Raw genomic sequence first — 14,275 nt, 5'->3', positions numbered from 1 at the left:
GTCGTGTTTTTTTTCAATTAAATATCATTAAATGAAACCAAAATATGAAAAATCAGCCACTACAACGAATAAACTATTGGTAATAACGACAATCAATATTTTCCCTTCAAAAAAGCCACAACCCATGACCGAAATGTCGGGCAGATTACATCGTAGTCGTTGCAGTGTTTTAAGACTGAGAAATCCATCAATCAAAGCAAAATTTTAGCTTTTGAACTATGATCGAAAAATTCCGGAAGAAAACTCAGGGGAACGTTTGAAATAGCTTCTGAATGGAGCTGAACAATTATCCAGAGAAAGACGAAAGAAGCTCTCCTGGATGAAGTTCGAGAAAAGCAGGAATAGCATTCGGGAAACTTCCAAGACACGAATTAAGAAACTTGTGGCGAAAATTTAAATAAACTATCGGTAAAAAATCGGAAGGAAGCCAGAAAAGTTTCGGAAGCCGGAAGTAAATTTTCAGAAGTTGCCATTTCCAGGGAAGCCAGAAGAAAGCTCGGAAAAACCTTCCAATAGAAGTCGCTCAAAAAAAAAAAAGAAACCTTTGGCTTATGGTCAAACTTCCAGAAGAAGACGAAATACATTTCTAAGAGAATGAATTGAACTTCCTTCCTGGAGAAGATGAAATAAACTTCCTGGAGACTCTGGCAGAAACTTCCTCAGGGAGGCGAACCAGCCCAAGGCTGAAAGCCTCCTTAATAAGGTAAAATAATAATAATAACTTCCTCAGGTAGATTAGAAGAAACATCTGAAGAAAATCGGAAGCCAGAGCGCTTACGGAAAGTTGAAAGAAACAAGGACAAAATTCCGGAAGAAAGATATTCCTGGGGGATGTTCTAATGATCTATAAAATTTTCCTGATATTCATAAAACATCCCTGAAGACTCCGCAATTTCCCTAAGTTTTCGGAACATTCCTGGAATGCACTTAGGAATATTTCATAATTTCTCGAAATTTCTTAAAAGTTCTTGTAATTTTCCTGAAATCCGGTGCTGTTTTGGAGTTCTCTGGTCATCCTCAAAGCGCTCGGAACTTCCCTGATTATAATAGGACTGCCGAAATATCTCTAATCAGCTTTGAACGTCTCTGGACATTCTTGAAGATTACGAAATCTCTTAAGTGCTCTCTCAATTTTCTTGAATTTATTTAAACATCAGCATTGAAGTTCTTTGATCTTCCCGATTTTTTTTAATTTAAAAAAGTTATCGACACCACCACATCGAGACCATTAAAAAACATAGAACTAAGCATAAAATTATCTCACAATGTTCTAATGTTCATGTAACTTCCCTTAAGTTTCCTAAATTTGCATGAGCTCCTCAGATCATTGCTGAAGTTTTCGGAAATTGTCTGAGTTTCTCAGAACTCCTTTATAATTTCAGCAATTTCATTGGAATTAATTGATGTTCTCTGAGCTTCTTTGAAGTTCTTTGGACTTGTGAAGTTTCCAAAATATTGATGATGTTTCCTTAAGTTCATTGGAGTTCGCTGGACTTTTCTTAAATTTCCGGGTTTTCGAATATTAACAGAAGTTAATGAAACTGTCGTTAATTTATCGAAACTTACACAAAAGTCTGGACTTTTCTGAAGTTTCAGAACTCCTTAAATGTTCCTGTAGCTCGTGTGGATCCGCAATAAAAATCTGATAGCATCCTTGAAGTTCCGAGAAAGTTTAAAACACTGGCGGGAGAAGATGAAAGAATCATTCGAGCGAAGGCTGAAGAAGCTTCCAAGGTAAGGTGGAAGAAAATTCCAGGGAAAATTGAATGAAACTTCAGGAAATTTAAAAATGAATAAAAACTTCCGGAAGTTTAATAATGTTCAAAAAATATTCCTCGATTCCCTAGGAATTACCGGAAAGAACCATCGACTATTTCTCGATTGATGGGTGGCCAAAAACGGTGAGGAAATGCAAACATTAGTCTAAAGAGTATCAAGCAAAAGGCATCTTTAGAGATGATTGTTTAGAATTTTGAAGGCTAAAAAAATATGAGGTATTCAAAAAGATACAAGTCTCTCACAAAATTTTCACCAAAATTCGAGCGGGGGCAGGCAATAATAATTGTAATCATTTAAATAAAATCGCAAAAATCGGTATTCTGAGGAACCTTATCTGTATATCGGTATCTAGTTCGGAAATCGGTATAAATACCGATAAATCGGTATATCTGGCAACGCTGAACTCAGCTCTAAACGAGTCTGCGCTCCTGGTGACAATGGAGTGGCGTCGGAAATCTTACGCGCGCATATTTTACAGGCGAGAATCACGAGGTCTGGAAAATCTTAGACTGGCAAAACATCACTACGTAGCGCCCTCGCTGGACGCCACACTCCAAAGTAAAAAAAAAGGGTTTGACTCACCTGATGATCGTTGGCTTAAGTGATGGTCACAGTCGATGACCTATCCACGGGTTCAACGCACTCGTTAGCGATCGTCGATGATGATCCGATGAATGGAGCTCGAGCAATGGCGTTTCACACGCCGGTGCGATGGCGGTTCCTCTGCCGTGCCGGCAGGTTGACGAACCGACGGGTGGACCGTGTCCACGTGGAGATCCCCTGAGTCTCGATTACCGGGGAAATTAAATGGACCCCTCTTGGGAAAGATTTCAGCAAAAATGCTTGTGTCTTCCTACTGCCTACACAAAGGAATATAATTCAAACAATTAAAACCTATTAAGTTATAAACAAATTTATACAAAATTCCTGATCGTTACATCATCAACAAGGATTTAAATTTTATTTACTTTATTATGGAGATTTTTAGCCAGCTGGCTAAGGCGTCAGGTGCCACGTGTGTCCATCCCGGCACCGTGTCAGCGGGCCACCTATTAAAGTTCAAAGCCAGCCAATACCACTGAAGAAGACGGTCCGTATTCTGGGGGTACTTGTTGACCGGTCCCTCAACTTCGAGCAGCACTTTAAGGCGATCAAGAACAACTGCCGCAGTAGGATCAACTTGATCCGCACTATCTCTCGCCCCCACCGGTCTAACAATCGTGACACTCGTTTCCGGGTTGCAAGAGCCGTCATCGATAGTCGCCTACTGTACGGTCTTGAGATGACGTGCATCGCCACCGAAAAGCTCGTGCAGATACTAGCACCAACTTTTAACACCTACGTTCGGATTGTCTCCGGTTTTCTTCCGTCAACGCCCGCCGATGCCGCATACATCGAAGCGGGTATTCTGCCCTTCCGCCATCGTATAACCGCAGCAATTGCAACGAAAGCCGCTGCCTTTACCGCAATGACCTCCGGAAATGACAGGATCTTTCTCCTCGATGAGGGGAACAGACTCCTCCGCATGACTGCCAATTCGGAGCTCCCCCCAGTGGCCAAGGTCCACTGGTACGGAGACAAAAGTTGGCGCATACCTCCACCAAAAATCGATAGTCGGATAAAGAGCAGGTTCAAGGCTGGAGATAACTCTGCAGCGCTGAAGAGAACAATAGCCGAACTGCTAGGCTCGGACTATCCAACCCATGCCCATATATACACAGACGGATCGCTTTCCCGAGCTGGGGTCGGAATTGGAGTAGCCGGAATTTCAGCACCGATGAGTAGCAGCCTACCACCACAATGCTCGGTTTTCTCCGCTGAAGCTGCGGCCATCTTTGTTGCCGTTACAACACCCTCGGACCGGCCCATACTGGTGCTATCCGATTCGTACCCTACCTAACTACATAACTGGTACATCAAACCAGATTGTTTTTTTTTTTCTTCTCGTTGCCTGTATTGTTAGTCTTTTTACTGGAATCTGTTTTAATGGCTTCTATTTGAGTATATGTGAATTGTAAGCCAACTCCGTAACAAAATTTGCTGGCGGAACCCCCCTCTGGGGCCTCCCATTTTATAGAGATGAACTAGCCAACGGCTAAAAATCTCTCTAATAAAGTTTAAAAAAAAACCAACTGGCTTTTTCATCTCAAGGAATGAATAACAAAAGCATTCCTACGAATGTTTGAACATTCGAACATCTATGATTCACCAATAATTGAGTGTTGAGAAATGGAAGTGGAAATAATTTTTTTTTTTTTTTTCCTTTGGTTTGTTTTCCGTCGATCTTGTTTTCCGTGCTGAGCACCAATGCTACCGACGCCAGGGAGGCAGCTCCCACACCTGGACCCTACCTATCGACCCATCAACTCATGAACCGGGGACCAACGGCTTTACTTCCCTTCCGAAGGAAGGCGTGATCAGAGATGTTATGCCTCAGAACATCCCGGCGGCGCCGACTGGGATTGAACCCAGGCCTGCTGGGGTGAGAGATAATCACGCTTACCTCTACACCACCGGCGCCGCTGGAAATAAATTAGTCTTCTGACATATCGCAGCAAGAAAATAAGCTTTCTGATTTTCTCCGAAAGGGAGAAATCCCGCATCCGAAGTCTTGTCCAATGCCAATGTTTTTGAGAGTGCTGGATCGTGGCTGAGTTACGACAGTTAAATTTAGTTAAATTTTCGCACAAAGTTTGTTTCCCTCTATGCGTTGGTTCTAGAAAATCATCTGGTGAAGGTTTGATACGAAACTATTTGTTCTGGAAAAAATCCATTAAAACAGCTGCCATTACACTTTTCGCAAGAATTATATACAGGGGAGTTAAGAAACCCACATTTACATTTACATACTATCTAATTTGCGTAGACAAGCGTTAATTTTCACATTCAATTAAATATGGTCGGGTTACATTTACCATCCTTTATGTTACGGGTGAACTCGGTTACGTGTAAAATTTTTTATTTCTTGCTGTGTAGTTAAAACATTGATAAAAGGATTTCACCTAAATCGTCCCTTTCCGAAACAGTGTACCAGTATGCACCGGCCTGAAATTCCAATATAATGTATACATTCATTAGCCAGCAGAACCCACAAGCTGCTATCCGTGCTCCGTCGGAAGCAAGTGTGACCACTGGTCAGTTTAATCTAGATAAAGCGCGAGTCTATAGCGAGTCCGAAGTGCACCGAAAGCCACGTAAATCCCTTTTCGCTTGCCTTTATTCATGTACTACTCTGCTATTATGTGTTTGTAGCAGTATAGAACTACCGAAAACCACAAGGCGCCCTCCTCAAATTAAACCTTGAACGATTCGCAACAAGGTTCCCAACGGCAGCAACGAAAACACCACGTGCACCGGTCATCATTGAATAGGAATTTAGTCCACGCGACGACCAGACCAACAACGGCAAGCCCAATCTCCGTCGCAGTCGTATCTACCAAATTTAATCATCGGATCGTTTTCATTTCCCTGCGCTCTCGGACGTGGCAAGGTATGTATCAGGTACTGAGTCGCCGATATGGTGAGGGTGGAGGCGTCGGCGGCGATCTTTCTCATCTTCTTCGCTCGAACGAACGGTTGCGCGTGGAATCGAATCTCACCTTTATCTAGTTTTGGTGGGATCGATTAAAGATGCCAAAAAATTTCCCCACTCACCGAGCGAGCGGGGGAGGGAAAAAAAAATGTTATTATTGAATTGATTACTTTTCGTCATTCCAATCGCAAGCCATGCACTAGAGCTGACGGGATCTCGACATTTGGATACTAGGAGTGCGTCTTTTCGACACTCCCAGACCCAAAGCTGAAGAGGAAATCTTCGCGCCGAACAAAAGGGAGCACGAAGCGAAGCTATGCTGCCGGGGAAAAGTGAAAGAACCAAGTGTGATAGATCCAAGATACTGATCTATTTTTAAATTACAGTTTTTTTTACAATGGAAGATTATCGATCGGATGGGTGGTCAGGAGGGAGCTGTGGCAGGAACAATGCCAGTTTGTCACTGATCAAAACAAAACCGAATTGATCAATCTTCCTTTCGCGGGGTTTTCGGATCTTTTCGCTTAACGGCGCGAGAGAGGATGAAATCGATATCCACCACCCTGGATTTGTTTGGCTGAGCTAACTAGTAGAGGTTGATTGAGCTGCTAATTCTTTTGACCCTAGCTTCAAGACGGAGGAGATGAAGAAGAATCCGCCGACACGGCCGCCGCACGCGGTCACGCGGTCGGCTGGGCTAAAAGATCGTGAAATGATGCCGTGCGGGAGATTAGTGTCGCTTAATCCAATTTATTATGTTCATAAAATGTTGAATCTTTGTAAATATTGGTCCCCGTGGCGGATTCCATCTGGCTCATCCATCTCCTCTGCTGCGTGGTGGTGAGGGAATTTGACTCTAAAAGACTCGGGTCGGACATAGAAGGCGAAATAGCTTCGATGCGAATAGTGGACCTGCGGGGCAAAGTGACTTAGATATTTTGGTTATTGGAATTCGCTGAAAATGGAATGGGAACTGGGGAGATGCATTTGGTAAGCAATTTGAATAATTTGAATTGGGATGACATCAAGCAAAAATATGGTACTAAAATAATGTGTTGCAATCTTGGTGTAGAAATAGTTTGGCTTCCTCTTACCCGCATGATCAGTACCGCTGAAAAGGAGTTTCATGCTAGGTACAAATGATATATGTAGCACTGCAGTGGAAGTGAACGACTCTGCAGACGGTATTTTATAAAATTAATTATTCTCTCGAATGTTTTGACTTTCAAAGTAACACGTACATAGAGTTACTAAAAATCTCTATAAAAAGAAACCTAATAATTGGAAGGCATATTTGAAATTGTGTTGATTTTTTTTCATGATTGCCCATAGCAAACAGTTATGCAAAGTTTCATGCAAATCGGAGAAGGTCGAGTCCTATCGATTAAAATTTTGGCATGGTACTGCTCTTTTGATAAATTTGAATGATGATTATTTTAATAAGACGCGTCAATAAGAGCGATATTTCACCCAATGCATTTCTATCCTGTTTCTATTGCAAAATAGAACTTATCCAATATCGTGGACAAGAATGACAAAACAAGCCGCAAAGTGATTGGCTCTGATTTAAATGGTTTATCAAAATAAATCGGAAGCACCAATTAATTACCGTTTCCTTTTTCAATCATCTCATTTCAGAGTACGACGAAGAAGACGAGGAAGAAGCAGAAGACCGACAACGACCAACTGAACCAGAAGATGGCGATAAACTGCATGAGTTATCGAAGCATACCTCTTCAACTACAACAACACCAGCGACGGTACTACCGGATATACCAATAGATGAAAATATCCACGTGGAATCGACTTCTCATTCCACTGCCGTGCATGGGCATCACCATAGTGAGGAGATTGAAGCCAGGGTGGAACAGATACATCCTCCCGAATTGCATCCTAAGACTGAAGATGAACTTACCAATAACGAAGAAGATGGTGAGGATGAAAGTGAACCAGAGGTGACCACTGATGAAGTACCAAGCTGTAGTGATAATCAAGGTGGTTGTGACCATGAATGCCATGTGGTCCATGATGAACGCGAATCTCGCTCGAAGGCCCAGTGCTCTTGCTATCATGGATTTGTGCTCGATGAGCACGATGGTCGGACGTGTCACGGTGAGTATCGTACCCTGAATGCGGAATTGAAAATTTGGAACTCACTCCAGAATAGTGCATTCAATATTTATAATCATAATCTATTCACATCCCGCTTTTGCCCATGACAGGTGGCAGTCAAGAATCTGTCAAGTCACTGCGTCTGACTGGGCGTGGAGGGGTCTGCTTAAACTGTGGGTGACAGTCAATCACAGACCGACAGTGGTGGCAATGCTCTGTTTGTTTTATTTGTCAAATTGTCTATCGTCGAACCATACATTTGTTTCATTTTCCTCGCTCAACCATTGAAGCTGTTCCAAATCGATCATCATTCCAGATGTCATCTCGGATTTTGATTCTGGATTCAAATTTTTCTGGTTGGTTGGGAGCGGTGTGGGAATGGTTGGCGAGGTGAGAATCGTTTAAAGCTACAATTTATTTTTTCCTTCTCCGACAAAGTGACAAATAGCTTGGGAAGTGATGTTTTTCGTTAGCTACTTCCTCTTTACTCAGTTAGTTCGGCACCGGTGGGACGAGATACATGTTGAGATGCTTGTCGGTGGTGACGAGGAATTTGAAGCGTTTGATTAATTGTTAGCACGCGTCTCGGATTTTCCCTTCTATCTGCGAGAGGAATTTCCGTCCCAGATAAAGACAGACGTGAGCGAGCAGCTGTAGTGTGGTTTTTAGAACGCCACTTTGCCACTAGAGTAGGTACTAGAGCACAGTCAAATCTTCTCCGTCCGTGTTTAACACTTCATTTATCTCTTCGTCCTACAGTCGTTTGAATTCTGAGGGCAATCACGTCCGAACAAATGGAAAATTTGCTCTTCTTATGACGGCTTGAACGATGTCTGACTCGAAAGATTAGAGCAGCTAACGAGCTGTTGATTGGCTTACTTAACGGAGGATTACATGATACATTTTGGTAGGATTTAATTTTGTACGCAGCTGGAAGATTGTTCTATCAGTTTATCGGTAAAATGCACCAAATCGAATCCGGGTAGCGGGTGGTACTGAATAGCAGTTCATCAGACCAATTCAAATATTCATCACCTCGCAAAGGGTGACGGAGGAACATTCATTTGACATGGGCTTATCCTCCATCCCATGCTCTTGATAGCCATTGTGGCACATCTGTCTCAACCAACACCATCTGGCATCATCGTGCCATCCGGGTGTGCATGCCGGTGAAACAAACCCACGCGAACCGACCAACCGACCGACTGACGAGGAACAATTAGGAATGCAGTCAGCGACCGGTCGATGCGGGTGGATGCCGGAATGGTGTGGCATCCCCGTTGAGTGTCATGTTCATCTTTGTCATCATCATCAGCTCCAGCTGGAAGAACGATCCGAGAGTCTTTCCCGAAAGGCGCCGGCCGCTCTCGCCTGTCATTCAAGTGCCAACGCCAGACGCCCGGCTCTGCTAAGGTTCGCTTCCTCATACTATTTTTGGGATCTTGGCCAAGAAGCGCTGTTTCCTTGTCGCATCGTCGTTCCAGGATCCGGGAACAAAACTAGTACCGAATGAGGAGAATGGTGTAAATTGTAAATAGCTGTTAATTAATTGGATTCATTTACTTTTCTGCTTTCCGCCCCGTAGTTGTCTGGAGATGTGAGGCCTGTCTCGGCTCACAATGAAACTTCGGGATGGATTGCGCCGTTTTGCTGGCAGTCTCGTTGCGCTCGTTAAGGCATCTCTAGGAAGTAGCTAGAGCAAGGGATCGCGTTTCAAAAATGTTTTTTTTTGTATCCTTGGAGGGAAAAATTTCTACTGCACATGAAGCATTGAATTCCGTTTTGATTTTCACACAGTAAGTTCCAATAGACTGGATGGCGATGACAATTTAATAAACAGTTCGAAGTCAAACCATTTGGACGAATGTTAGAGGGATCTTTAATCTTTGTGCGGTGGATTAGTCAATATTGTATGTCATGTGATGTATTTAGTAAACTCTCGCGTATCATTTGAAAAGGGCCTATCCTCGTTGATCGATTCTCTTCATCGACTTTCACGGCAACATAAACGAATTTCTCACTAAGCTCGTAGGACAGTTCGACAGAAGATGATGTTAGCTTGTGCCTAAAACAACACACTGAATGGGAAATTCATTTGCAGTCGGGTTATTCACGAAAGAGAAAATATATGAAGAGAATCGATCAACAATGATAGGCCCTTTTCTCGTGTTGCGTTTAACACCCTTATAGCTCAGCATTGCTCAACCATCACGACAAAACTGTCCTTTTCAGGACCACCATAAGTTTGTAAAAGAGTATTTTTTGAACATTTGTCAAGGTCATCAATCGGATGTCAGTTTCCATATCAAGATAGAGCTGGAATTAGGGCATAACAGCTCTTGTAAACATTAACTTTTTTCGATGATGTCTTGAAAGTCAAGGCTCGCCCATGCAAATTAACATCACCAGACTTCCCTTACCCGATTGTAATCTTGGTTTGCGTGGGCGTGCCTTGAATTCCTAAAAAATCATCGAGAGAAGTCTGTTTAAAAAACTACAAGGGACAGCCCTATGGGGTTGTACGCAATGGTGACGTAGGACTACGTGGTCTTATACAATAAATCTTATGTGTTAACTGCAGCAGGAGCTTGTGTTTTGTGTAGGAATAGGAATTTGAGCGGGGCTCTCTCTGTTTATACTCTTTAGTATGACGCGCTTGACATAGATGGCTCACAGCGACTCACGAAGAGCTACTGATTCCAATCAATAGCTGTGCTTCTTCCTCCTTCTATGGATGGTCATGTGGGCTGCAGCTCGCTGCTTGCAGGTAGCCTGCAGGTAGCGTTGTGTACTGGAGAGCATACCACTCACCACGTGATGATTGAATAAACAACTTTTGGTGGGACCGGATGGAATTCAACTTTGAAATCTGTGTTAGGGAAATTTCTTTTCGCAGGCAATCAGTGATAATTTTAATTATTAAAGCAACAGTTGCACATTCGTGCAATTTCCAATAGTTACATTTTGAAAACTGATAAAGTCTTAAATTTGACAGATGTGTAGAAATATATCTGATCGTTTGGTGATAAAATTAATGGAATTGGTCCAGCAAGAACTGAGTTATTAACGTTCAAATCTTTCATAATTTTGTTACATGTTCCATTTTTGATTTTCACAAAGTGTACCTCCATATAGAAATCACAGACGTAGTCCTACGTCAAAAGCTGTTACGCCTGATTCCAGCTCTATCTAGACATGTTTAAATCTAACATACCATGTTCTTGAAGGCAACATTGGGGGTGCAATTTCAAAAACCAAAGTCGGTCGCGGCATGAAAGTGGTCTGATTTTGATCCATATATGATGGATTTTGATTCTTAATACACCAATCGATAGGAATTTTTAAATAAGACTTTATGATTTTTCAAAATGTCACTATTTTAAATTGCACGAATGTTCAACTGTTGCTATGATAATTAAAATTATCATCGATTGCCTGCGAAAAGCGATTTCCCTAACATAGATTTCAAAGTGGAATTCCATCCGGTCTCACTAAACGGTGTTTATTCAATCACCGCGTGGTACACAACGAAAGGCTGTCTGCAAGCAGTGAGCTGCAGCCCACATGAGCATTCATAGAAGGAGGAAGAAGCCGCACAGCTATTGATCGGAATCAGTAGCTCTTCGTGAGTCGCCGTGGGCAATCTATGTCAAACGCTTCATACTGAAGAGTATAAACAGAGAGAACCCCGCTCAAATTCCTATTCCTACACGAAACAAAAGCTCCTGCAGCAGTTAACAAATAAGATTTAATATATAAGTAGTCAAACGTCACCATTGCGTACAACCCCATAAGGATGTCCCTTGTAGTTTTTTCGTATCACTTGCTATGATAATTTATGACAAAATTATGTAAAAATTGTGAATTTATGAAGCTATTTCACTAGCATAGAGATTTCTTTTTAGATTGCGTATAGTGAAATGCAGAACCTCGGGATCAGAACCACCGGAAGATCTACAATATTTAAGTTCAAGTTGTCTATTAATCTAATTCTAAAGCTCAGTGACTATATTTTAAACCAGGACAGGAATATGGATCATCACTACAAATCACAGAGCTCCTAGGATCAGTTTCATGCATTGACGAATTTCACCGAAGTTCTGGATCTTTCCGAGAGCTATTCTGTACCTCTCCGAGAGTTCACATTTTGATCACAGGAATTATTTTATGTAGGATCAGCACAATTGATTTAAAAATATCACGGAGCACTTGGATCAGTTTAATTAAAATACCATGATGTCGGATGTTCCGGAAGGCCACCCATGGCCTCCAGTGCACGCTGGGTCAGGAATGCAATCAAGCAGAGCAAAATTAATAACTACTAACCGATCCATTTCCGCGACTTGGTGTCTTTGGCAAAGTTTCTCATCATAATAAGGACCATCTGGCTCAATCATCATAATAAGGACACTGAACAGTGCCCACACTCCAACCTCAGATTCCAATTCGTTCATGTAGCGTACGTACATATGATTTAAAAGAAATCACGGACCCCTAGAATCAGTTTCATTCATTGAGCACTGTAGTAGATAGAGTTAGTGTTGAATAAATAATGAGTAGAATCAAGTGAGCGTGAAGCGTGATAGTTCGTATTTAAACAAAATCTCATTGGTTAGAGAATTTTGATAGGTTAGCAGGTATAAATATGAAGTACCTAAGCTCGTTGAAGTCATTCTTGTAACGAATTTTGGAGGTGACGGACCACCAGCAGCAGCAGCAATAGAAGCAGCCGCACCCGTGGGAGCTGCATCGCTAATTTGTGTTGCCGTGGCCGAGGCTGGAAACCTCGGTCCGGTCAAGACAGGGTCATATCACAGACAAACAGACGTAACTGTTCATTGTGTATCTTCGTTTACGCGTTTAACGGTTGATTTGAATATTATCAGTTCCGCGAACTACTCGCCGCAGCGCTGGTATCGGATCACTTTAACTTTTCTATACATTCTATAGAACTTTTATACAATATTGTTTGCGAGTTATCGAGCAAGCTTGTTTTCCGCGAGAATCCCGAGAGATGTCGTTACTGAGGTCCTATGTTTTGAGATATATGTTATGATTCTTGTAACGAATTTTGGAGCTGACGGACCACCACCAGCAGCAGAAACAGCAGCAGCAGCAGCAATAGAAGCAGCCGCACCCGTGGGAGCTGCATCGCTAATTTGTGTTGCCGTGGCCGAGGCTGGAAACCTCGGTCCGGTCACGACAATGGCGCAGTTGGTACGATAGTGTAAGTATAGTGGAATGACTAAATAACTGAAGAATTATTTTGAAAAAAATTGCCATGACCTGATGGATGGTAGATAGAATGACCATGACATGATGCATGGTAGATAGAATGACCATGACCTGATGGATGGTAGATAGAATAACCATGACCTGATGGATGGTTGATAGAATGACCATGACCTGATGGATGGTAGATAGAATTACCATGACCTGATGGATGGTAGAAAGAATTACCATGACCTTATGGATGGTAGATAGAACGACCATGACCTGATGGATCGTAGAAAGAATTACCATGACCTGATGGATGGTAGATAGAATTACCATGACCTAATGGATGGTAGATAGAATTACCATGACCTGATGGATGGTAAATAGAATTACCAAGCCTGATGGATGGTAGATAGAATTAACATGACCTGATGGATGGTAGATAGAATTACCATGTCCTGACGGATGGTAGATAGAATTACCATGACCTGATGGATGGTAGAAAGAATTACCATGACCTTATGGATGGTAGATAGAATTACCATGACCTGATGGATGGTAGATAGAATTACCATGACCTGATGGATGGTAGAAAGAATTACCATGACCTTATGGATGGTAGATAGAACGACCATGACCTGATGGATCGTAGAAAGAATTACCATGACCTGATGGATGGTAGATAGAATTACCATGACCTAATGGATGGTAGATAGAATTACCATGACCTGATGGATGGTAAATAGAATTACCAAGCCTGATGGATGGTAGATAGAATTAACATGACCTGATGGATGGTAGATAGAATTACCATGTCCTGACGGATGGTAGATAGAATTACCATGACCTGACGGATGGTAGATAGAATTACCATGACCTGTCGAATTGTAGATAGGATGACCATGACCTGATGGATGGTAGATAGAATTACCATGACCTGATGGATGGTAGATAGAATTACCAAGCCTGATGGATGGTAGATAGAATTACCATGACCTGATGGATGGTAGAAAGAATTACCATGACCTTATGGATGGTAGATAGAACGACCATGACCTGATGGATCGTAGAAAGAATTACCATGACCTGATGGATGGTAGATAGAATTACCATGACCTAATGGATGGTAGATAGAATTACCATGACCTGATGGATGGTAAATAGAATTACCAAGCCTGATGGATGGTAGATAGAATTAACATGACCTGATGGATGGTAGATAGAATTACCATGTCCTGACGGATGGTAGATAGAATTACCATGACCTGACGGATGGTAGATAGAATTACCATGACCTGTCGAATTGTAGATAGGATGACCATGACCTGATGGATGGTAGATAGAATTACCATGACCTGATGGATGGTAGATAGAATTACCAAGCCTGATGGATGGTAGATAGAATTACCATGACCTGATGGATGGTAGATAGAATTACCATGACCTGACGGATGGTAGATAGAATTACCATGACCTGATGGATGGTAGATAGAATGAACATGACCTGATGGATGGTAGATAGAATGACCATGACCTGATGCATGGTAGATAGAATTACCATGACCTGATGGATGGTAGATAGAATGACCATGACCTGATGGATGGTAGATAGAATTACCATGACCTGATGGATGG

The 14,275-nt window shown here is 42.1% G+C and overlaps 1 protein-coding gene across 1 annotated transcript in view; it reads left to right on the top strand.

Moving 5' to 3' along the window:
- The window catches only part of LOC135712600 (fibrillin-2-like), a 177,997-nt gene that overhangs the window by 30,175 nt on the left and 133,547 nt on the right, over nucleotides 1–14,275 (top strand). Inside the window, exon 3 of the mRNA XM_065235551.1 lies at nucleotides 6,950–7,423. Coding sequence (XP_065091623.1) covers nucleotides 6,950–7,423 — 474 coding nt within the window. The remainder of the gene's footprint in view (nucleotides 1–6,949; nucleotides 7,424–14,275) is intronic.

Source organism: Ochlerotatus camptorhynchus, unplaced genomic scaffold (genome assembly GCF_037179485.1).
Source record: "Ochlerotatus camptorhynchus isolate MF236.1 unplaced genomic scaffold, CSIRO-AGI_Acam_v1.1 ptg000494l, whole genome shotgun sequence".
In the NCBI taxonomy this organism is placed as follows: domain Eukaryota; kingdom Metazoa; phylum Arthropoda; class Insecta; order Diptera; family Culicidae; genus Ochlerotatus; species Ochlerotatus camptorhynchus.
This window is presented reverse-complemented; position numbering and strand designations above follow the sequence as displayed.